A 25839-nucleotide genomic window follows, 5' to 3' on the forward strand; every position below is an offset into this window, starting at 1 on the left:
TCTGCATAATTAATTTTCTCTTTTAATCTTGGCTCAAATGTATACTTAGTTTTACATTGCTACAGCCTGACAACATTTTTGTATTTTTTTTAAACTTAACACTGTAAGTAATTTTCCATGTTGCAATGTAGATTTCATAATTGGTATTTTTAATAACTACATAATAGTCTATTAATTATTTAACCATTCCCTGTTCTAAGACATTTAGATTCTCTCTGTGTGTGTGTCTGTCCTTTTTGTGTTGTTTTAATAATGCTGTACACTTCAAAAAAAAAAGTCAAGGTTGTATAGATTTTTTTTTTAATGGAGATATGGAGATTGAACCCAGGACTTCATGCATGCTAGTCATGTGCTCTACCACTGAGCTACCCCGTGCACCGTTCCCCAGTGCTGTACACTTGCATATAGCTTTTGGGAAATTTTGTTCTTAGGATAAATTTCTGGCAGTGGGATTCCTGGACCCAAGGATTTGCTCCTTTTCTGGTTCTGTGCAGCTACTGTACTGCTTTCTATAAGAGTTGTATCAGTCTACATCCGTAAAGGTTTCAGTATGAACACGTAGGAAATATGGGAGTAAGGAAGGCTCTGGGATGCTGAAGTGATGCAGGATATGGGCAGAACAAGGGAGATAGTGGGATTTTTCTTCCTCTTTCCTGCAGGTTTGAGCCAGCCAGCGTCATGTTTCATCTAAGTGTGAGTGTTTTAGTAATTTCCTAATGGAAGGCCTCTTTCCTAAGGTTAGTAATTTCCTACTGGAAGACCTCTTTCCTAGGGCCTTGGATTTCCATTGCTGCAGTAGTTTTGTAGCTCTGCTTCTCCAGATCATGAAGGAAATGGGTGGATATTCTTTTCTTTGTGTATTAAGTTAAAATAAAATTTAGGGCTTCTCTAGAACTGTTGTCTAGCCAGATTGATAACTGTGTGCTTCTTTGAGAGTCACCCTGTCCCTCAGGTTTAGTGGTCCATTCACCAACCAATAACAGATTTGGGGTGAAAATTAAGGAATCAAGCAGATACTGATTAGAGAAAAAAAATACCTAGGGGCTGATATAATTTGCTAGAGTTTGCTTATGAGACAGCTTAAATTCTGGCAGTAGTAAATCATTTTGGATCTGAGTGAATTCATGTGGCAAAAAGCCAAGTTATACAAAGTTAAGGATTACTTACTAACGGTAAATTATCAGAAGTTATAGCCAAGACTCATATGAATCAGAAGTTTTCTAAAGAAAGAAGGTGCTGAGCCATGCTTTTTTTTCTTCTTCTTCTTCTTCTTTTTGAAGGGCTGAGTGGTTGGTTTTTTGCTGGTGCTTATAATCATGAGCAGTGATATTCCCTGAGAAATTGAGGGAGTATGAGGGTGTGGTATGAGTGTACCCTCTTTTTGGCTGTGCAACCAACCAGAAATTTCCAGGTATTGGTGTTTAGGGCCTGCCAGACAGGCTTGTCACTACATATTAACTTTTCTTTCCACTCCTCCCCCAATGTCCCCAGCATTTTGGAAACCTGTTGGGGTAAAACTCAGGTGTGTGACTTGCCATAGTGCAGGGGTTTATGCAGGGGTTTGTGCATGGGCGTGCTGGCTGCGTGTGTGTGAGCGTGATGGGTATGCGATGGAAGATGATGCTGGATGGAGCCCAGTGGGGTTCTGGTGATCACTGATTCTGTTCTCTGTTTCCGTTATAGCCCTTGCCAGCGTTCAGCCATGGGGGATATGAAAACTCCAGATTTTGATGACCTTCTGGCTGCCTTTGATATCCCAGACCCCACCAGCCTTGATGCCAAGGAGGCCATCCAGACCCCCAGTGAGGAGAATGAGAGTCCCCTCAAACCTCCAGGCATGTGTATGGATGAGAGTGTGTCCTTGTCTCACTCAGGATCAGCCTCAGATGTGCCGGCCGTGAGTGTCATTGTCAAGAACACCAGCCGCCAGGAGTCATTTGAAGCGGAGAAGGATCACATTGCTCCCAGCCTGCTACACAATGGATTCCGGGGCTCGGACCTGCCTCCAGATCCCCACAACCTGGGCCACAACTGTGGGAAGTTTGATTCCACTTTCATGAATGGAGATAGTACCAGGAGTTTCCCTGGCAAGCTGGAACCTTCCAAGTCAGAGCCGTTACCAACTTTTAACCAGTTCAGCCCAATCTCCAGCCCAGAACCCGAGGATACCATCAAAGATAATGGGTTCGGGATAAAGCCCAAGCACTCTGACAGTTATTTCTCACCCCCTCCTGGGTGTGGGCCTGTGGGGGGCCCTGTCCTGGAGGCTCTGACTAAGTTTCCAGTCCCAGAGCTGCATATGTTTGATCACTTTTGTAAGAAAGAACCCAAGCCGGAGCCCCTGCCCTTGGGGAGTCAGCAGGAGCACGAGCGAGGTGGGCAGAAGGCAGTGGAACCTCACAAGGAGCTGGATGCCAGTCGATTCTTTGGGGACGCTTTGGAGTTCAACAGCCACCCCGGCAACAGTATCGGAGAGCCTAAGGGGCTTGCCGCGGAGCTCGGTACCTGCTCGTCAGTCCCCCCGAGGCAGCGTCTGAAGCCAGCTCATTCCAAGCTGTCCTCTTGTGTTGCAGCCTTGGTGGCCCTGCAGGCCAAACGAGTAGCCAGTGTCACAAAGGAGGATCAGCCCAGCCACACAAAGGATCCCTCAGGGCCCACTAAAGAGGGCTCCAAAGGCAGCCCCAAAATGCCCAAGTCACCAAAGAGTCCCCGGAGCCCTCTGGAGGCCACTAGAAAAAGTATCAAGCCATCAGACAGCCCTCGGAGCATCTGCAGTGACAGTAGCAGCAAAGGCTCCCCTTCTGTGGCTGCCAGCTCCCCACCAGCAATACCCAAAGTCAGAATCAAAACCATTAAGACATCATCAGGGGAAATCAAACGGACTGTCACAAGGATCCTGCCAGACCCTGACGATCCCTGTAAGTCCCCTGTCGGGTCACCTCTAGGAAGTACCATCACTGAGGCTCCAAGCGAGGTGCCAGAGGACGAGGTCACTGCCGTGCCTGTGGCGGAGCACTTTCCTGAGGTGGGCGCAAATTCAGGGAGCCCCCAGGGTGACAGAAAAGGGGATGAGAGCGTGACGAAAGCCAGTGAATCTTCGTCTTCCTGCTGCAGCTCTGGGTCCCGTGGCCCTAAGGGGGCTGCCTCAGGCTCACAGATGGGCAAGAAGCAGCAGCAGAGCACAGCACTGCAGACATCCACTCTGGCCCCTGCCAACCTCCTGCCCAAAGCTGTGCACCTGGCCAACCTGAATCTGGTCCCCCACAGCGTCGCCGCCTCAGTGACGGCCAAGTCCTCAGCGCAGCGGCGGAGCCAGCCACAGCTCACACAGATGTCGGTGCCCCTGGTCCACCAGGTGAAAAAGGCCGCCCCCCTGGTTGTGGAGGTCTTCAACAAGGTCCTCCACAGCTCCAACCCCGTGCCCCTCTATGCGCCAAATCTCAGCCCGCCTGCTGACAGCAGGATCCACGTGCCGGCCAGTGGGTACTGTTGCCTGGAGTGCGGGGATGCGTTTGCCTTAGAGAAGAGCCTCAGCCAGCACTACGGCCGGCGGAGCGTCCACATCGAGGTGCTGTGCACACTGTGCTCCCAGACGCTGCTCTTCTTCAACAAGTGCAGCCTGCTCCGGCACGCCCGTGACCACAAGAGCAAGGGGCTCGTCATGCAGTGCTCCCAGCTGCTCGTGAAGCCCATCTCTGCGGACCAAATGTTTGTGTCGGCCCCTGTGAACTCCCCGGCACCAGCAGCCCCGGCCCCACCCTCCTCCCCCAAACATGGCCTTGCTTTGAGCAGTGCCAGCCCTCCCCTTCCAGCTTTGCCACTCTACCCAGACCCTGTGAGGCTCATCCGGCACAGTGTCAAGTGTCTCGAATGTCACAAGCAGATGCGTGACTACATGGCTATGGCTGCACATTTCCAGAGGATGACGGAGGAAACCGAGGGGCTGGTAAGCAGACCCTCCCTGTGATAGGTGTCAGGCCCCTGGTTCACACGGGTTCCATGACTGGGCATGGAGAGAAGAGCTCATTGATATGGGGGCAGTGGTGGCATCTTAAGAGTCTTAGAAGAGGAATCTGGCTTGATGGTTAGCGACCCGCCTGGATGTATAGTGTTTGGTGTTGATGAAAGCATCCTGCCCACAACTGAGGGGAGACCCTGAAGATCTAACGAGTGTATATGGACACTCTGCGCCCACTCCAGTGGGCTGTCAGGACCCATTGTCGGGCCTGGGCTAGGTCTCTGCTGGACATCCCCTGGTCCTTGGCAGCTGTCAGCACAGTCCATGCATGTGCCCAGAGGACTTGGGGGCAGAGGTAGGTGCATCGCTGCCCTGCGTTTCAGCCTCTGCTTCTAAGAACCCTGTCTTTACCAAGTTGTTGTGCTCCAGAGTGGACACAGCTGTTTTTGCAGGGGAACTGTAACAGGGCGGGCGGCAGGGCTGATGTGGAAGGAAGGAGACTACAAGGACGTGTCAGCCCCGAGGCAAAGGCTTTGGGGCCTCTTCAGAAAACAACTGCGCTTATGTCTTGTTCAGATTCTTGGTTATGCTTGTTGAGGGTGTGTGTGTGTGTTTGTGTGTGTGTGTGTGTGTGAGGGCATATACCCTTTGGCACCCTCTGTGTCAGTGATTGAAGAAGCAGGCCTCCAGAAGGCTCTTTGCCTCCTTCTCCAGGTGGCTCTCTTCACGACTTAGCCAAGCCCACCCCCTCACTGAGCCTCCCTAAGCTAGGGCCACAGAGGCCTGGAAGGAAAGCAAAACAGCTCTTTTAACTTCAGTTCACAGCGGCCCGCTTACCTGTTGGTGTCTTGATGAGCTCTGCACACATGTTCCGAGTGCCCAGTGTGGGCATGGAGGCTGTGTCAAGTGCAGGGATGCCCTAGGAGGGAGTCGCACCATTCTTCCAGGAGCTCATGATGGTTTGGTGTGGGCAGGGCTTCCCACCCGGGCAGCTACAGTGTGTGGCAGGCTAAGACTGGGGCTAAAACAGCCTTGTAAACAAGGTTGTGTAGAATTCTTCAGAGGGACTAATTCATCGTGGTTCCAGGCATAGGGAAGGTGCTGTGTGGACGTGACATTTGAGTTGAAACTGCAAGGTCGAGGGATAAGGGTTGTTCCAGGTATAGGGAGCAAAGCTATGGGAAAGTGCAAGGTAGTTTGAGGACCAGGAAGTTGTTTGGAGTGTTAGGGTAGAGACAGAAGGTGGAATTTGGTGGGCAGCCCCCAGAAAGGGCCAGCATGGTGCCGTAAGTCGCTGTTGCCTCTCATTTTCACCTTCTCTGTTTGGTTTGCATTTTCTTTCTGATGAGTCAGGTACAGTGTGGCCCCCAGGCCCTTTCCTCAGGGGCTTCAGGTATTCTTGCTGTACCAGCATCGTTGCCTTGGGCAGGATCACTTCTTCTGGGTCATGTGATCAGAACCACTGCCAGTGGAGGTGTGGTACCTGCACCACTCTGTTCTTCACCCTCTTTTTTAAAAACCGAGCAGGCTGAGGTCTAGGTGTAGGATCCCAGACCAGCACCTTCTTATCCTGCATATTCTCAGTTTCATTCTCCTCTAGTGGGAGCTGGACAAGAGGACCCTCCAGAGAGAAAGAGAGGGAGTACCCAGGAAGGCTGTCAGGGTCCTCTCAGTCCAGCTCAATTCCCTCAAAAATCTGCCAATAAATTTGGCCTCAGAGTCTCAGGGAAAGGATAAGGCTTGACTTCTGGGATCAAAATCTAGCCTTGATGGCTGTTGGCTTTGGATTTCCCGAGATGGTACCCAGGCTTCAAGCCCTCTTAGGGCAGGCAGTGGACAGATGGGGTGAGATTGGGCTCCACCCTAGGGGAGGGACTGCAGGATGGCACATCAGGGCCTTTGACTTCTTCCTGGGAGTCTGAACAGGATATGCCTCCCTCTGCAGTGGCTGGAGGGGTCCTTCCCCTCGCATTCCAAGCCACTTTCTTGGGCAGATGTCAGCAGACAGAGACTATTTCTTCTTGTTCTTAAGCTTTTATTTAACTGTAACGTCATTATTACACCTAACAAAATTAATAACAATTCCTTAATATTATCTAATTTAAGTCCATATTCAAAATTTCCCTTCATGTCAAAATTGTCTCTTTATAGTTGAGCTTGTTTTGAATCCGGATCCAAACATGGACCACATGTTGTGTTTGCTTGTTATAGCTTTTAAATTTCTCAATCTAGAATTGTACCTCTTCCTACTTCACCGATCCTTTTCCCCCACGTCACTGATTTGTTGAAGAAACTAGGTCATATGTCCTTAGAATTTTTCAGGACAATTCTGGATTTGACTGCTTCCGGAGAATCTCAGGATAATTTTGGGTTTGACTGATTGCTTCCTCCTGTAATCAGTTTGCTCTTCTATACCCCATATTTTGTCTGAAGACTAGAAATTAGCAATAAAGACTTGATTAGATTCAGATTCAATCTTGATGAATGGGAATACTGTGTTCTTCATAATTCATGACTTCAGGGAGGCACAAAGTGCTTGATTGTCTCGGTTTTAATGATGCTAAACTTGATCAGTGAGTTTATATTGGTGATGTTCTGATCCCTTCCTTATAAAGTTTCCTAGCTTTTACCTGATGATTTTAGTATCCACTAGTAATTGCTGCTTGTAATTTTATTAGGAGTTGCAGGAGGGTGTTTTAAATTTTATTATATCTTTCTCACTTATTAGCTGGAATTCTGTATAAAATATCTTTCCCTTTTCCATGGGGGCTATTAGGTTACCCTGAAATACAGTTTAATGTTGGAAAATGGGATAAATTTGTTTCCCTTAGTTTACAGTTTTCAGAGTAGTAAGTTAATGCCCTAACAATCTTTTTTTTTTTTTTCTTTTCTGTAAAGTGAAAGCAAGTGTATTTAGAGAGATACACACTCCATAGACAGAGTGCGGTCTATCTCACTCAGAAGGGAGAACGGCTTAGAGGATACACATTCCATAGGGAGAATGCGGGCCATCTCAGAAAGGCAAGAGGGAGAGACCGAGAAGTGTGTGTTTAGTTTAAAGTAAAAGTAGATACACACTCCAGAGATAGAGTGCAGGCCATCTTGGAAGGCAAAAGAGCCAATGCCCTAACAATCTTAAATAGTGTTTTGAGCGTACCTCCTCTATTATTTTTTAAAACTGTGGTAAAATACTCATAACATAAAGTTTACCATCTTAACCATTTTTTAAGTGTACAGTTTAATAGCATTAAGTACATTCATATTGTTGTGCAATCAATTTCCAGAACTCTTTTCATCTTGCAAAACTGAAACTCTAAACCCATTAAATAATAACTCCCTATTCTTCCCTCCCCCTTTCCCTGGCAACCACCACTCTAGTTTCTGTTTCTATGAATTTAACTATTCTAGGTACCTCACATAAATGGAATGATACAGTAGTTTTCTCTTCTTGACCGGCTCATTTCATTTAGTATAATGTCCTCAAGGTTCATGTATATCTCAGCCTTTGACAGAATTTCTTTTCTTTTTAAGGCTGAATAATATTCTATTATTGTATACACTACATTTTGTTTATCCATTCATTCATTGATGGACAGTTGGGTTGCTTCCAGTTGTATTATGAGTAATGCTGCTATGAACATGGTGTACAAATATCTTTTCAAGACCCTGCTTTCAATTCTTTGTGTGATCAAATATTTTATTTTATTAAATATGGTTGCTGTACAATATTATGTAATATTAGTTACAGGTGCACAATATAGTGATTCACAATTTTTAACGGTTAAACTCCATTTATATGTATTGTAAAATATTGGCTATATTCCCCATGTTGTACAATATCAATTCTTTTGGGTATGTACCTAGAAGTAGAATTGCTGGATCATACAGTAATTCTATTTTTAATTTTTTGAGGAACCCCCATACTATTTTCCACACCAGCTATTCTATTTTACATTCCCATCAATAGTTCACAGGGGTTCCAATTTCTCTACCTTCTCACCAACATTTGTTATTTTCTGTAGCCATCCCTAATGGGTATGAGGGGACTTCCTCTGTTATTTTTAGTGTTGGTGTTATAATTGGTTTCTATATATTCAGTATGTTTATGTATTCAGTCATTCTTTTTGATGCTCAAATTATCCCATCTTTGGTCAGTGGGAGCCCCCTCAAGCTGGCTCCTATGTCTTTTTGACATGAACTTATTAAGCCTTGAGAAATTACTTTGAGCCCCAACAAGATATCCTGGGTACATTTCTTGTGAGGAATGATATTTAGAGAGAACATTCTGGCACCAGACATACTTATTCTACTGGATATATCTGTTTCTAGGCCTTTTCAGTCACCAGAGCTAAGAAATACAAATTTTTAACAAGAGGAATGGAAGATCATGTGTTTATAGTGGTGTTCAAATACAAGATTATAGTTTTAATGTGATTGATTTTGTGCTGAAAATCTTGATTCCTAAGATTTTCCTACTACGCACACACACACACACACACACACACACACACACACACCCCATAGACACACATTTCAAAATATCAAAACCAATATTACTTGAAACATTAGGACAACTTCATAAAGTTGAGGGTTTACTTGCTGTTCTTCTTGTCCTTAGAATATATCATATTAAGGATGTATAAGTCAAAATACTGTGTTTTAAAAGTCACTGGGAATCATTTTTTCTCCACATAGTTATGTCACCAACTTGATACATAGGTTGTTTCTGTTTTTTTCATTTTCAGGGAATGCTTTTGTTTATTTAGCTTAATTTTATATACATATTTTAAATTATGTAAAACACTTATGTGATTCCAAAGTTAAAATTATATAACAAGGTACATTTAGAAAAGTCTTGCTTCCATCCCTGTCCTTTTCACCCTGTTCACCTTTTCACCCTCCTCCTCCCCCATAGGTAACCATTTTTATTTACTTTGGTTTATTGCTCCATTGCTCCTTTTTGGCAAGTGTAAGCAAGTGTGTGTGTGTGTGTGTGTGTGTGTGTGTGTGTGTGTGTGATTATTCCCTCCTTTATTACACAAAAGGTGGTGTACTTATCTACTGTTCTGCACCTACAGCAAGACTAAAAGCCACAACAACAAAACTTTTTATTATGGAATGTCCCAAAGATATATAAAAGTGGAAAGAACAGTATATTGAACTCTCTTTTAACAGTTACCAACTCAGTGGCCCATCTTGTTTCGTCTATTTTCTTACCCATCTGTCCCTTAGTAGATTATTTTTAAACAAATCCCAGCACTATAGTGTCTGTTATATTTCAGTATGCTTATCTGAAAGATGAACTTTTTTCCTCCAAAAACACAGACATAATATCATTTCATCTCAAAATGAATAATAACTCCTCGTCAAGTCTTAATATCAAGTGTCAGCTGTTTCAATATTGTCATCATTAAGTTAGTGTTCAAATACCTGATTGTCTCATTTCTTTTTACACTTGGCTTGCTTGAATCAGGATATAAATAAGGGCTATACATTGCAATTATTGAAAATTTCTTTTAAATGTCTTTAATCTGTGAATTCCTCTTCCCTCTTTATCTTTTTTTTTTTTCCCCTTGTAAGTTTTTTGTTGAAAAAAACTGGATTGTTTGTCCTGTAGAGGCCCCACATTCTGGATATTGCTGATTAAAGCAGAGGTCTTTTCCTGTCCTTCCTAACACCTTATCCCTCTGACCACTCCTCTGACCCCAGGTCACTGGCCTCTCAGTGAGTAGTCCAGTTGTCCCTTTTTACTAAGAAGGGCCTCCCCAGGCGCATACACCAGCTCAGTCTCTGGCCTCCCCCTCTGGGCCGTCTGGACTCCCGCCGTTAGAGGGCTTCGGCGAGTCAGCCTGTAGGACTTGTTATCCTCTGCTTCTCTTCTGGGGCTGAGAACAAAGGAGCTGCTGCCTCTTCTGCCCTTTTCTGTGGGTGTGTGTGTTCACTTGTGGATCTGGGCGTCCCCCAGAATGGGCAAACAGGGCTGAGGGTATGGAAACTCAGTCAGGCTGCCTTGGAGCTTCGGAGTATTAACCAGGGTAGGCTCCCGTCTGCTTTGGAAGTCCCTGAGCCATCTGACTAAAGGTATTGAGTAGGACTCTGCTGGGCTAGGGGAGAGGCCCTGGTGAGTCTGGCAGTGTAGTGAAGCCTTAGGATTCAGTAAGTGCCTTGGGCCTCTGGAAAGGAAAGCTTGCTCCTCTGCTAAGCCAGAGGAAAGAAGCACTCACAGTCCTAGGTGCAGGGCTAATCTTTGGGAAAACAGTCAGATCTGTCTCTGATTAATAAAGTGAGAAGCAAGGCTAGCTTGGGTGTCAGTGTCAACACTTACTGAGGCCTGGGGGTGTCCCAAGTATCACAGGAGAGTTGGAAGAGAGGATGGTTGGGGGAGGAGGTTGTTCTGACCTATGTCCTAGGAAAGCCAGATGGCTCCAGCTGCAGAGCTGCAGGCCTGCAGCTCCTGCGTGAACTGCTTTCTTGGTGTTCTTTCCTAGACTTGCCAAGTGTGCCAGATGCTGCTGCCCAACCAGTGCAGTTTCTGTGCCCACCAGCGGATCCACGCCCACAAGTCCCCCTACTGTTGTCCGGAGTGTGGAGCCCTCTGTCGCTCTGCCTACTTCCAGACCCACGTAAAGGAGAATTGCCTGCACTATGCCCGCAAAGTGGGCTACAGGTGGGTGCTGCCTGGCTGGCTGTCCTGAGCTTGCCTAGTGGCTGCTGCTTTTTCTGGGCCAGAACTCATTTATAAAACTGAGTTTTGGTCTTAAGCGGTCTGGGCTCCAGCCTAATAAGACAAGAATGTTGATTGATATGTGTACAGACATTTTTTATTTTGTAGGGAACAAGAGTAAGGGGAAGAAGAATAAGGAGTTAAACAATTAAACATTAAAAAAAATAGCTTTAAAGGGGAAAGTTTGGGGGAGATTAGTATATACATGACATTCACTGTCTTTTTTTAAAGTATATAAATTTGCTCACAAGGTTATTATGTTTGGCATACTAATTTTAAAGTACTGTTTCAATAATAAATTTGCAAATTTCAGTACTTCCAAGTGTTCTCAATTTTTATTAACAAGTGGAGCTGCAAGATGCCCAATTCAAAGGACTCTAGTGTCTTTGTGTTGATTAGCTTTTGTCAGTTTGTGAGAAGGAAGTAAAACCTGAGAACGGAAAAAATGATCAGCTTCATAATAAAACCAAGAAAACTCTATTTTAAACTGAATCTTCTCCACTGCGTCAAACAAATATAAGTAAGAAGTCATTTTCAGGAAAAAGATCAAAATGAGGGCAAACACTCCCTCCAAAACCCATTGGTCTGCAGTTTCACGTGGACCCAATCAGATGGTCTTCCCTGGTTTACTTGCTTGGGAGTTTCTGCATCTTCTGATGTTTTACTTGATCACTTTCACTTCCGAAGATTAATTTTGCGCAAATTTACTCAAGTTTTCTTCTTTTTGGTATTTAAAAAAAATATTGATTTAGTTCATTTAGTAAACTTTTTTTGAGTACTTACTATTGTCTTTAGCATTGTGCCAGACACTCAGGATACAAAGATGATTAAGAACCAGCTCCTGCCTTCAAGGGGGATTCGGTCTGATAAGTTAAAAACATATGCACACAAGTAATTATGATTCAGAGTGGTAAGTCCCTTAGATGAGGAATGGTCAGGAAAGCTTCACAGAGGAGATATTAGGAGATTTTTAGTAGAAGAAAGGGGGAGAGTATACCTGGCAAGGCTATAGGCCAGGGATACCAGCACACACACAAAGGGATTGCCAGAATGATAAGCACTTCCATAGATGTAGGTCAGGATGAATGGGGCAGGGGGGTGGGGGGTGGGGTGGCGGGGAGGGTGAGAAATGAGACTAAGGGAGTTGGTAGAGGCCAGGCCACGCAGGATCTTGTATTTCTTGGCAGACATTTGGACTTTGTCCAGTGGACAGTGGGGAGCTACAGAAAGATTTGCAGCAGGAGAGTGATCCAGCTAGATCTGTGTTTTAGAAAGATCATCCTGGGAAGCTGCCATTATATTAGAGAGGAGGGAGACTAGACACTGGTTGAGTGGCACATGTGATAGTTCAGATGAGACACTGAGGGATTCAGCTGTGGCATAGCTATGGGGTGGAGAGAAGAGAAATTAATTAAATTCGAGAGAGATTTAGGAAGTAGCAGCGTTACGTCTTGAATGATAGCTTGTATACGGGGGTGAGGGTGGGGGCGGTTAGTGATCACTCCCAGGTTTCTATCTTGGTATAAGCATTTCCAAATGTAGACTATTTTCTTTGCACATTATGAAGAATGGAGAAGCAAAAGTGTGTAGGAAACAAAACAGTCCAGAGATAGGGTTATGCAAAGCTCTTGCCACAATGTTGCAGAAGAGCAGTGTTTGGCAGCATCGCTGGCTACCTTTTTAAACCAAACACCTGAACATGTGTTTTTGCAGTATCTTGTAACATTTGAAAACACCTTTCTAACTTTGACTTAAGCATATGCTGCTTGTTTCAAGATCAAATCCAATAGCAATGTAGTTAACACTTTAATTTTTATATTTGAATCTTAAATCCAAGAAATTTTTAATAACAGATAAATTAATAGCATTTTGTGTCTTTTAATTAAACGTTTTACTTTCTTCTGCAAGAGGAAAAAGAAACCTAATGTCTGAAAAAGAATTTAGTTTATCAAGCCTTTTTGTAAGAAAGTTCAGACAAAAAAGTATTATGATTCAGCTAGAGGGATTACTGAAGATATTAACATTAAAATCTTCAATAATCAATGGTTGAATTCAGAAGATATGCACACTAATACAGTGTCCATTATACTTAAAATTTTAACTAATAATACATGTATTTTTATAACAGCTTTATTCATATGTAATTCAAGTACCATACTATTAACCCATTTAAAGTGTCATAAAAACCCATTGAGTTTTACTATATTCACAGAGTTGTACAGTTAGTTACCACAATCAATTTTAGAGTATTTTCATCACCCAAAAAGAAGCCCTGTGTTTACAGCCCTCCCAGCACCCAGCCCTAAGCAACTACCAATTTACTTTCTATCTCATAGATTTGACTCTTTCGAACATATCATATAAATGGAATCATATTCTATGTGATCTGAGCATAGTGTTTTCAAGATTCATCCATGTGGTAGCATGTGTTAGTATTTCATTCCTTTTTATGGCTGAATGATATTCTGTTGTATGGATGTACCATATTTTGTTTATCCATTCATCAGTTGATTGACGTTTGGGTGTTTTTACCCTTTGGCTGTTATGAATAATGTTGATAATGAATATTCATGTACAAGTTATTGTGTGACATATGTTTTCAGTTCTTTTAAATATATACTTAGGAGGAAATAAGCTGAGTCAAATTGAGGAACTGTTTTCCAAAATGGCTATGCTGTATTTATATTCCTACCAGTAGTGTGTGAGAGTTTTGATTTCTTTACATCCTTGCCAAAATTTGTTTTTGTCTGACTTTTGATTATAGCCATCGCAGTGGGTGTAAAGTGATATCTCATTATGGTTTTGATTTGCATTTCCCCGATAGATAATAATGTCAAGCATATCTTCCTGTGCTTATTGGCCATTTGTGTGTGTATATATATATATATTTTTTTTTTTTTTTGAGAAATATCTGTTGAGATCTTTTACCCATTTAAAAATTGTGTTATTTGTCATTTTTTGTTGAGTTGTAAAAGTTATTTATATATTCTGGATACAAATCCTCTGTTAGATATATGATTTGCAAATATTTTCTCCCATTCTGTGGGTATTAATATTTTAAAATAAATTTTCAGAAGGTACCTATGTTCCATTTCATTGTACTCTACTATGGAGTTCTACAATATTATATTTTTAGAATTTTATATTCTGCTCTTTGGAGAGTGACAAATGATGACATAAGGGAGCAAATTTAGACTGTTTTTAATAATATGTTATTTTCTTATAATTTGTGATTATTGGCAAAGCTAAATATTTTACTGCTCTTTATCTTTTTTAAAACTTTATATACTTTACGGCTTATGGTTCTTTGATTTCTCTTTTTCTCTTAAGTAGTTGGTAAAGAATTTTGTCATAGGGTTGGATTTCTCTTCTGACATTTTTTCATCAGTTTGTAAACCCTGCTTGATTCAGTCTTTCACTGAGGCTACTTGGCATGTGTTCTTTTACCCCTTTGTGTTCTTACTTTCCATGAGGTTTTTTCCAAGAATGTCTACTGGGTAAATAGAATGGATTTCCAGTCGCATTTATATTGGTCCTGTAGGAATTTGGTCAAACTGCACAAATAAATCCACTTAAGAGATTCTTTCCACACATCAGGTATACTTGGCCACTTTGGATGAATTCGGAAACATGTGGATTTTTTTTTTTTCCTCATAATACCCTATGGTATGGAAGTACTTCATATGCTAGAAGTTGGTGTCTATTTTGTTTAGCAGGAGAGAAAAGAAAATATAATTAAATGTAAGTAGTTTGTATAGAAACTTTAACACACGTACACACATTCGGTAATGAATGCTCATTGGCATTAGTTGCAAACAGCTTTCTGGTTCTGTGGACTTCTCATTGCTAACTGAGTTTGCACAAGATGGTTCTTACCACCCCACCCCCAACACACATAAAAAGCAGTAAACCAAAAAGGGTTGGTCAAGATTCTGTGATGATTTATATGGGTTGTGAAAAATGGGTTAATATATTGAAATGAAGGGTTATATTTGGGAGTCAAAGAATTCTTAAGTGAAGGGATGTCCTTTCTTTCAGTAAAGAAATAGCCTCTCTTCTGGTGCCTACTGGGATGTCAAGGTTATAGGAGCAAGCAGTACTACAACAAAAGGAAGATAAATGTTACCTCAAGAGGAATAGCTGGGAGCAGGGAAGGTGTTTTCTCACCTGGGGAGACCTGTGTGTGTTTATAGGCAGGGGGAAAGACTAAACACATGAGGGTCTAGGAACCTGGATGAATGCAGGCTGGCCTGGAAAAAGGTCACATTATTCTCTGATACTGAAGAAAGGAAATGCAATATTTATAGAGATATTTCAAAGTTGAAAGAAGAGCCCAACATGGCCTCAATTTTGGAAAAATTATTTAAGACAGTTCATACATTATAAAAATGATATGTTCAGTAAACAAAACTCAGAAAATACAAATTGGTAGGGAAAAAGGAAATTAAAAAGTTATCCATAGTCCCACCAAGGAGACACTAGAATACTTATGAGCTACACATTCCAGAATGGTATCAGGCACATGTGGCTGTTGAGCACTTGAACTGTAGCCAGCGTAACTGGCCATTTTATTTTATTAATTTAAATTTAAATAGTCACATGGACAGTACAGTATACAACATTTCCATCATCACGGCAAGTTCCATTGGACAGTGCTGCTCTAGACATTTCTTCCTGGGCTTTTAGGGCTGTTTTTTTTTTTTTAATTGTAGTTTATGACGAGCATAGCATTTTTTAACTGTACATTTTATTAAGTGGCAGTCCCTGCCTATTCAGTACCAGCTTGTGTGAAGGCACAGGCTTTCTATAGTCTCCTTCTGAAATTCCTCTCGGACACCTGCAGTTTTATCACACTTAACTAGATACCGTTTATGTCATTTTTGAACCATTTCCCTCCCTCTCCCACTCCTATCAACTTCTCTTGGCTAGGCTCAGGTTTTTGGTTTGCAGAATATTCTCCAACCAGTGAGAGGAGAGGAAGCTTTCGCTCCACTTTTCTACCAGATGTGGTCTTAGGCTTGGGGAACCCCCATGACTGCATTGTGCCACATGGCAGCAAGTAGGTTCTTGGGTTGTAGGTGTGGAGAATGGAAGACTGAGAGGAAGAGGAAGAGGAAGATGGCTCTGTTCCTGTCTTCCATCTCTTCTTTTCCAACACTACTTTTGGGTCTGACATGCATACTTCCTCCCTGCACCCCCCGCCCCACCTCTGTCATCCAGGTGCATCCATTGTGGGGTCGTCCACTTGACCTTGGCCTTGCTGAAAAGCCACATCCAAGAGCGACACTGCCAGGTTTTCCACAAATGTGCATTCTGCCCCATGGCCTTCAAGACTGCCAGTAGCACTGCGGACCACAGCGCCACCCAGCATCCCACTCAGCCCCACCGACCCTCCCAGTGAGTGCAGCTCCATGGCCAGCAGGCCTGTGGGGTGTAGCTGATTAGCCTGGGTGCTGTATGGGGAGCATTGGGATGGGCTGGGGAGCCTGGGCTAGTGGCAGAGATGCCTGGAGTCCACTGAAGAGTATCCACCTTGGCTCAGAGTAGTGCTTTCCTGAGCCTGACCCTGGTTCAGAGTGATCAGAGATAGGATGGAGGAGCCATGTGGTTCTGCCAACAGAGCCTTGGTTACCTCACACCTTGGGGCTTATCTCATCAGGCTCATTTATAAGTGCTCCTGTGAAATGGTCTTCAACAAGAAGAGGCATATTCAGCAGCATTTTTACCAGAATGCCAGCAAGACACAAGTGGGCGTCTTCAAGTGCCCTGAGTGCCCGCTCTTGTTCCTGCAGAAGCCAGAGTTGATGCAACATGTCAAGGTGGGACGCCGTGGGGAAGGAGGCTGGGGAGAAGGGCATATGCCTCAGGCCGGGGGTCTGACTTTGTGCATCTTTCCCCTTGCCCAGTCAGTAATCGCTCTCCCCATCCCCAGAGCACCCACGGTGTTCCGCGAAATGTGGACGAGCTATCAAGTCTCCAGTCTTCAGTGGACACGTCCTCAAGTCGCCCAGGTTCTCGAGTTCCCACTGAGCCCCCAGCCACTAGTGTGGCTGCTCGGGGCAGCTCCCTGCCCTCTAGCCGATGGGGCAGGCCTGAGGCCCATCGCAGGGGTGAGGCCAGGCCCCGGCTGAGGAACACTGGCTGGACCTGCCAGGAGTGCCAGGAGTGGGTTCCTGATCGGGAGAGCTATGTGTCCCACATGAAAAAGAGTCATGGTCGGGTAAGTGTAGTCACCTGGACACAGTGCAGCCCCAGATTCTCTGGACTTCTGTGCTGTGGGGTCAGAGCCGTCTTTTGTGGACAACCCCCTAGGGTTCCTGGTGCTTTGGGCAGGGTGGATGTCGCAAATCTTAATGTTTTAGGGCATCCTCCTTTCTGCCTATGTCATCTAAGAAGAAAGATGCACCCAAAACTATCGTATGGTTCTGACACTTTGCATCCTGTCATCTCCCATAGACATTGAAGAGGTATCCGTGTCGGCAGTGTGAACAGTCCTTCCACACCCCCAACAGCCTCCGCAAACACATCCGCAACAACCATGACACAGTGAAGAAAGTCTACACTTGTGGGTGAGTCCCTAGAGGTGGGAGCCAGAAAGCCTGAAATTTAATAAGACTTTCCCATGGTACCACTGGGGCTTTTCTCTGCTGTGAGATCAGGGCTCACAGGCAAGAGATAAGCAAATTTCTAGTGGAAACAGAGCATGCCAGAAATGAGCTTCTGGATGGCTCTTGCGCCCTCCCCTTCCCAACTCCCTAACTCCGGGCTGCACTGCCAGTGAGCAGTGGAGGGCCCTGAGGTTTGAGAGGTGTGGTGGTGATATGAGCCTGTGCCCTCTGACCGAGAAGCCTCAACACCATCCGTGTGAGCTACTGGACAGGACAGGCCACTCTTTCAGGCTGACCACTAGCCCAGCACTTGGCTCTCTGGATGGTGATATCAGGGAGTGGGGAGTAAAACCATAGCTTAAGGCCAGTATCAATATTCTGACTTCTGTTGTCTGCTACCTTGGCTGGCTTGCCGGCTAGATTTCTCTAGGGGCACCCAGCACTGCCCAGCCAGCCTGAGGACCACCCTGCTGGCTCATACTCTCTCCCCTAGAGCCGGGAGCACCTCCCCTTCCGTCTGCCTGCCTGGCCTGCGTGGCCCTGCTGGGCCCTGGGGCCTGTCATCTTATACGACCTCCTTTGGCTGTACTTTTGCAGGTATTGCACAGAGGACAGCCCCAGCTTTCCTCGGCCCTCCCTCCTGGAGAGCCACATCAGCCTTATGCATGGTATCAGAAACCCTGATTTGAGCCAGACGTCCAAAGTCAGACCTTCGGGTGGACATTCCCCTCAGGTGAGTGTGGGGCCCCTGCCCACTGGCACAGCTTGCTCAGTGAGGCCTGGGGCTGCAGGAGCTCTGGGAAGGCTACAGGAAGCCCATCTGTCATTGTGGCCATGGAGCATCCCTCTAGCTCTGTGTGACCTGCCTAGGAACTGCACACATTTAAAGGACAGGGCCAAAGAGCCATGAGGCAGCCCATCAACCTCTTTTTCCTGCTGTTTCCTGTCACTGTGACCCCTTCCTGGGTGTTCGTATTTCTAATAAGTTTCTGGAGCAGCCTGGTGTCCCTCCTCACTGTAGGCTCTTCCCACTCCATTGTTGAGGGGCTGCCCCTCAGAGGGCCAGGCATGTCTGGGAAACTCTGAGAACGGCCTGGAGTTTCAGGGTGTTCTTCATTATTCAGAGAAGGGCGCTGGTCTGCAAAGGTCCTTTCACACATAGCAGGTGGGGTGTCGACTGACATTTTGGCAACATCTGTCTGTGATTAAAATACACACCCTCTCTTCCCCACCAAATGCATACACCCTTTGATCTAGCAATTCCACTTATAAGATTTATCTGTCAGATATCTTTGGCCTTGGGCATAAAGAGATGTGTTTAAGGATGTTCACTGCAGCACTGTGTGCAGTAACAAAGAAGGAACTCCACTGAATGTCTGCCAGGGGACCGTTCATCCCCATGTTGGGTTACTGTGCTGCCCTTAGGAGAAAAGCCTCTGGATATGCTCTCATGGAGACAAGTGCCAGTGTGTTAAGTGAAAAAAGCAGAGTGAAGAAAACTGTGCGTGTAATGCTATCATTTTGTAAAAGACAATAGTTTAAGTTTTGTATATGCATAGAATATCTCTTGAGGGAGCCACAGAACCCAGGTAATACGGTGGTCACTGGAGAGCAGGGCTGGGGAGGGGGGTAAGAGGGACTTAATCTTTTCTATATCCTTCCCATATCTTTGGAATGTTATGCCACAGGTGTATGTTACATTAAAAAAATAAAATAAAAAGGCAAAGAAACAAACCAAACCTAAGCCAGCATTCAGGGCTGGGGTGACCCTGGCCTCGGTAGTGATTCTACGAGTCCTTGGGCTGCACTGATCATGACTGAGGGCTCATGTCTAGGGCTCAGGCTTGGCCTGGACTCTGCTCACACTGTTTCCCTTTCAGGTGAACCATCTGAAAAGACCAGTCAGCGGAGCGGGGGACGCTCCAGGCACCAGCAATGGCGCGACTGTCTCTTCCACCAAAAGGCACAAGTCCCTTTTCCAGTGTGCAAAATGTAGCTTTGCCACAGACTCGGGGCTCGAGTTTCAGAGCCACATACCTCAGCATCAAAAGGACAGCTCCACAGCCCAGTGTCTCCTCTGTGGCTTGTGCTACACCTCTGCCAGCTCCCTCAGCCGCCACCTCTTCATCGTCCACAAGGTGAGAGACCAGGAGGAGGAAGAGGTGGAGGCGGCAGAGCCAGAGGAGGGCTCTGGGGAGGAGGTGCCCATGGAGACTAGGGAGAACGGACTGGAGGAATGTGCCGGGGAGCCTCTGTTGGGCGACCCAGAGGCGAGGAGATCCCTGGGCCTGGATCCTGATGAAGACGGTGCCCAGGATGCTCAGAGTCAACCACAGGCCCCTCAGGACCAGGACAGCCACACACCGTCCCCGCAGGTGTGACCGGAGGCTTTGCGGTGTGCTCAGTTGGGGTGGTGCCGCGGTGTACTCCGCCTGCCTTGTGGACAGTGGGAAGGAGAAGGCTCCGCCCCGGTGAGAGTGTGGCCCGCTGTGCCCTGGAGCAGTGTCTGCCCTGAGCTGCGGGGGGCTGGGAATCCCCAGCCCCAGGAGATGCGGGGTCGCCCAGGACCCTCACAGCTCTGAATTTGCTTCTGTTATTTATGGCTTTGTGCTGGCTGCTTCTTGGTACCCCAATCTTGTCTGTGTCCTTCCAACCCCAGGCTGCTTAAGTGGCCCAACGCCGATGCTGTCCACTTGGCTCGAAACCCCTCAGCGGCTGTGCTCTTCTGAGAGGTTCCCCGCTCGCTGCCTTCAGCCAGGGGCCTCCTTGGCCTATAGACAGCAGCTCTCCTTCTTGCCATCCGAGCCTGAGAAGGGGGATGAGGGTGCCAGCGCAGCCCCTCTTGGAGAGCTCGCCCAGCCTGGCTTGCAGAGGGCCCTTGGTCACCTTGCCCTTCTTTCCTGTCTTCTCTGATTCTTTCCCCCCAAATAGTCCGGAGATTTGTCACACTGGCTCATCCTGTCTGTGTGGGTGGGAGAAACTTGTGCAGCACACCTCTGTTTGGAACCCGGGAGAGCAGGAAACGCTGCCAAGGCAGGCAGGCACCGAGAGGCAGGCCCTGCAGAAGGAGCTGTGCGTCCTTGTTCTGCCGCTGCTCTGCCTTTCCTGACAAGCGGGGTTTGGGGCCCACAGACTTTGGAATATTTGTACTCTTGCTCCTGTGCCATTAGAGAGGCTGCTGCCCCAGGCAGGCCAGCCCCTCCTCTTCTTGGCTACACTCATGTTGCTCAGACTATATTTCAAATAAAAAGAATCTTCTTACCACAGCAGGTAGGCTCTTGTATTCCTCTTCAGGTGAGCCTGGCCCTACCCTGATCCATTCAAGGGTCTCTCCCAGACTTCCCTCACTGTCCCACCTCTGTGGGAGAACAGTGTTCCCTGCTGTCCCAGAAGGTCCTCTCTAGATTTTGGAGCTGTGGTTAGGAAACCAGGAGCTCAGTACTTCTAGGTTCCCTAGGGACCTGAAAGGGTGAGGGGAGGGTCTTAATGCCCGTCAAGAGTCATCTCCAAGGTCTCCCTTGGTTTTTAGGGCCTACTGAAATTTTTCTGGGTACCTCCATCTTTCCTACAAATGGTTTTCCAAACTAAGAGAACCCTTTACTGGTGGGGAGGGGGGGATTCTGCAGTTGCTCTGTTCAGGAGGCCTTGGTGTTGCTACTGCCACAGGGAACTCAGGTGTGGCAGCACTGGGATTAGACATGGGAGGCTGGGCTGCCGTTTCACTGATGACAGAGTTAGGACCTGACCAAGCACAAGGAGCCGGCTGTGTGGAGGTGTCCTCTGACCTCTGCCCCAAGCGGCTGCTGCAGCCCTGCATGGAGGGGATGTGAGTCTGGGCCTGGCAGGATCTAGTGCAGCAAAGGGAAGTGGGTGCTGACTGATTTCTTAGATGTGCTTTCAAGGAAGGCATTGAATATCAATTATAAATTATTAAGTCAAATAAATATGCCTGACCTTTTCACAATTGAAAAAAATACATTTTCTTCCTCTCAAGTGCCACATTTGTAGTGGAAATGCTAATGGCAATAGAAAAGGTTAGTGCTTGTTTCCGTTTCAGAGAGAAAATGCTTTTTAATGCATGCCATACCTGGCAAGGCCACTATGTCCCTGCTTCCTGAGCAGCAGCAAGGACAAACCTAATTCTGGCTCCCTCCAGAGCCAGAGCTAGCCCCAGCTTAGCTGTCATCCCTTCCTAATTACAGTTGCAGGGTGCCCACCCTGCACCTGGGGCCATTTGCAGGCACAGATAGATTATAGAAGAGGCTGGTAGCTGGTACTAGGGGAGAGGAGGTGGTGAAGTCACAGATTTGACCTGTCCTGACTCCAAAGCCCTCTCCTTCCTGGGAATGGCGTGGAGTGGAAAGACAGGATGCTGGGCCACTCACCAAGAAACCTGGGTCATAGCCTGAGTTCTGCCCTCAACCAGCTCTTAACAAGCCCCCTAACTTCACTGGCCCCTTCCCTTCAAGATAGACCTAGTAATTCCCACCCAACTTGCTTCAGAGGCTTTTGTGAGATGATGAGTGTGGAAGCATTTTCTAATTTATGAAACAGTATCAATGTGAGGGATTCTTGACTTCAGACATGGAAGGTGGAGCACACCTCACCCTCTGTTCAGGCTTGGATGCTGATGGTCAGTTATGACTGGTCTGGGGCACCTCTCCACTATTAGTAATAGTGACAACAACACTTGAAGCCCTGCTCTTGGACCCAGCATCTTGCTAAAAATGCTTTCCAGTGATTCTCGTTTTGTCCTTACAGTGATCTCACAATTATCTTCCATTTTACAGAAAAGAAAACCAAGGCTCAGAGAGGTTAAACAGCTTGCTCGATGACCTGTAAGTCAAGCCTATCTGGTTCTGAAGTCCATGATGTCAACCACTGTGTTGCCTTAATGTCCCGGCTGCTGTGGCTGGCTGCCAGCTTGTCGGAGGTTTGCAGCCATCCAGACATCTGCTTTCCTACCTCCCCTGTGGTTGGGGTGCCCCACTGAGTGCCAGGTTCTCTTTGGAGTCAGTCTGTGCCTTGTCACCCCAAGGAGGGCCCTGTGCATCACAGTCACTTGCGCCGTTCCGAAGCACATGCAGTGTCTCTATGACCTTTCATTCTCATTGGGATTTATCTTGCCATTTGAAGACCATTTGGGGGGCTATTCTAGAAAAGATGGACCAACCCTCACAGGGAACATGGTTCCCTCAGGGTCTAATGTCTTCTGATTTTTTTAAAAGATATTGTTAAATAGTTGTGTTATCAGAAAATGCTTGCTGTAACAAGCACTTACCTGCTGGAGTGAATGCTCTACTGATCAACTTAAACAGATAAGATTCCCCACCCTTGTAGAAACTACAACTTAATACACTCTAAGGCTTGACAAATGACTAATATTTATTTTCCAACTGCTTTATCTCTGTAAAATGATATGCCGAGTTACTATAAGCTAATTGGTGTAGAATGAACTCTTCCCTTAACTTATGTAAACAGTCTGGTTTTTTAAAAACTTTAACAGCTGTGGCTCAGCAAGTTCAACACACTTTGCCTTCCCCCAGACTGGGGAACCTCCCTGCCTGTTCTGGCCACCACTGTAAATTCAGCTCTGGGCATACTTTCTTTTACTTGTTTAAGACAAAAAATTTTTTAAATGAATATACACGATAAGAGATCCAAACAATACAAAAGAGAATACAATGAAAAATAAGCTTCCCAGTGGGGGTCAGCCTTCAGTTCCCCAGTCCCCCTCTCCAGAATTAATCACTGTTACTTATACCTTATGTATCCTTTCTGAGCAATTCTATGCATTTGCAAGTTTATAAATATGTATATTTATATATCTATTTTTAATACAAATGGTAGCATTCTATACACAGTGTTCTGAAGCTTGCTTTTTTCACATATAATGGAGATCGTTCCCAATTCATCCAGAGGGTCAGTCCAATTCTTTAAAAGCTCCTAGCACAGTTCCTTGTATACAGTAGTGGTTCAAAGGGTGTTTGGATGAGTGAATTAATACATGCATGCGTGAGTGAAAGAATCTGATTCAAGTGGTAGCTATAAAGTTCTCTCAGGGTCAGATCTGAGACAGAATCTTCTAGATTCTGGAACATTTCTCCCTGTATTTTCCAAGGGATTCAGGCTGTTGTCCACAACCTGACTTTTTCCGCTACCAGTTGCCACAGCAGTCTTAGGAACTGTGAAACTTAGGTCCTTCTGGAGAAAAGAGCAGATTAAGACTCAAGTCCCAGTATGGGTTTGTTTTGAGGTCCCTATTTAAAAATGCCTTTTTTCTTATTGGAAAATGATACAGCATTATTAGAGAAAATAAAAAACCATGCATAATTATAATCCTGTCTTACCTTTGCAATTTTCATCTTTGCACATCATTTTCTAATCTTTGTTCAGTTCATAGTTGAATTTATAGTATAATTACGATAATAACAGTGGTTAACATCAAACATTTCTATGTGACAGACATTACTCTCACATTCATTCCCCTATTTAGCCTCATAACAATCCTATGAGATAAATACCACTATTCTTTTGGAGATTAGGAGTGGTTGACCCTAAGGTCATGGAACTAGTAAGGGGCAGAGCAGAGATTCACTCAAGTGTGACTAGCACTACACTGCCTCTGATTTTGTACCCTACTTTTTTCTGCTTAACATGATGTCTGGACATTTTCCATGTTTCTACATAGCCTTAGATAAACTTACTGGCAGTGTGATAGAATGAAGAAAGCCAGTGACTAGACATCAAGAGCCCTAGATTCCAGTCTGGGCTCTGCAGCTAGTCGTTTGATCTCTCTTGGCCTCAGTTCTTGCATCTATCAAATGGTGGGGGTGGGGGAGTGAAGGTTGGTTTAAATCTCTGGAGAACTTGATTGAGCCTGGCTAGATTTTATCTTCTTGTTTCTGTATATTTTTATGTAAAAATAGAAGAGACCTTCCCAAAGGCAAGAACGCTTATTGAATTTCTTTTGGGGGGAAGGGTATAGCTCAAATGGTAGAGTGCATGCTTAGCATGTACAAGGTCCTGGGTTTGATCCTCAGTACCTCTGCCGGAAAAAAAAAAAACTAAGAGTTTCTTCTTTTGTTTGTTTTATTTGTTTATTGACTTTTGGCCTAGATACATACAGAAGATATATGTAAAAGACCCCTCCCACTGACCTCACTCCACCAAGGCAATATCACTTTTTTTTGCATTTATTTATGTTTCAATTTGCATCAGATTTCTGCTTTTTCAATTGAGTTCTAGCCCTTTTATGAGCACCTGTTTCTTTAGGCTTTTGTCAAGCCTTTCCAAGTTTGAACTGTTTCCTTGGTAATTCCAAAGCACCTTCAAATCCTTCTGTTACCCCAGCACCTGTTCATTAGGGACCTAGGTCCAGATACCTTCTTGAGTTAGTTCATTGTGTCACGTATTGCCGTTTTAAAATGCTCTTTTTTTTTTTATAATATTTATTATTACTTGCAAATTAAAATTGAGTTATTAGTGCACAAATACTAAAAAAATTAACAAATGTGTAATAGATTGTATGGAAAATGTGGCAAAAGGATATGATAAAACCATTTGAGTCAACTCTAACTGGGAAGAGCCCCCATTGTAGTGAGGGCTCAAGTGACAGTGGATCAGTAGCACCATCTCATTTCATGGGTGGGCATGGCATTATTAACAGATAGACATAGACTACAATCTCTTAGATGTTACTTCTAAAACTTAACCCCATAGTCTTTGCCTCTAATTTCTGTGAAAATGGGGAAAGTTGATTATGCCTTTGATGCTTGAAGTGAGAAATTAAGCTGCTCTTTAATATTTTAAACTGGGAAGATCTACTGCTTCTAGGCATCCCTTTCAGTTATAGCCCAGGGCACACTGTGTACAATTCCTATTTTCCTTTGTATTTTCTAGTCCTTAGACCAACTTGCTTGGAATTTTCCCCTAAGACCCACTGAGCATAGATAGGGCTCCATAATTTTGGTATCTGAGGAGGAAGGTAAATTCTCCTTTCTAAGAAGCTCTTTGCCTAAGTAGGGGGCTTCCCATTTCTACCCTAGACTGGTTTTGAGTAGGGCTTTGAATGTGATTTTAGAATGGGGAAAAGGAGAAGATGAGGTGAGGGAAGGGGAGAGGTGATGGTAAGGAAAGGCACAGAAAGCAGTGGAGGAGCAGGCCGGGGAGTTTGAACAGGTAGAGTTTAGAATCTGGGAACAACACGATTTTAAGATGGTGGTGGTGGGGTGAGAAAGTAGGAGTGGCTGATTGGACTGGCAAACTCAAAAATGGAGCCAGTAACTTGATTTGTCAGTGGCATCCCTTGAGTTGAGCAGTAACTGCAGCAGCTATTGCTGGGAGATAATTAAATTTTTTTTAAAGAATGAGAAGATGTGGTTGTTGTGGAAAAGGAGTGCTGGCTGAGATACAAAAGGTTCCTTAGAAAAAGACTTGAAGGGGAGGAAAGGGACCAGTTCACTCTGCAAGAAGACCAGGAAAGGCCTGGGCTGGGCTGGGGCCTTTCTAAGGATGGGGAGTTTGTGTCCTGGGCCTGACCAATTAAT

At 45.1% G+C, this 25839-nt stretch overlaps 1 protein-coding gene across 9 annotated transcripts in view; it reads left to right on the top strand.

Moving 5' to 3' along the window:
• Positions 1 to 23147, top strand: part of ZNF592 (zinc finger protein 592) — a 48485-nt gene extending 25338 nt beyond the window's left edge. For 8 of the 9 annotated variants that reach the window (XM_064480613.1, XM_064480615.1, XM_064480616.1 and 5 more), the window contains 8 exons: positions 1684 to 3946; positions 10447 to 10625; positions 15903 to 16079; positions 16342 to 16501; positions 16615 to 16902; positions 17139 to 17251; positions 17888 to 18023; positions 19171 to 23147. In XM_064480613.1, coding sequence (XP_064336683.1) covers positions 1703 to 3946; positions 10447 to 10625; positions 15903 to 16079; positions 16342 to 16501; positions 16615 to 16902; positions 17139 to 17251; positions 17888 to 18023; positions 19171 to 19671 — 3798 coding nt within the window. In that variant the 5' untranslated portion in view covers positions 1684 to 1702 and the 3' untranslated portion in view covers positions 19672 to 23147. Of the gene's footprint in view, positions 1 to 659; positions 738 to 1683; positions 3947 to 10446; positions 10626 to 15902; positions 16080 to 16341; positions 16502 to 16614; positions 16903 to 17138; positions 17252 to 17887; positions 18024 to 19170 lie in introns of all 9 variants that reach the window. The other variant, XM_064480614.1, reaches the window with a different exon arrangement.
• Positions 23148 to 25839: the final 2692 nt, after the last annotated feature.

This window comes from Camelus dromedarius, chromosome 29 (genome assembly GCF_036321535.1).
Source record: "Camelus dromedarius isolate mCamDro1 chromosome 29, mCamDro1.pat, whole genome shotgun sequence".
Classification (NCBI taxonomy): domain Eukaryota; kingdom Metazoa; phylum Chordata; class Mammalia; order Artiodactyla; family Camelidae; genus Camelus; species Camelus dromedarius.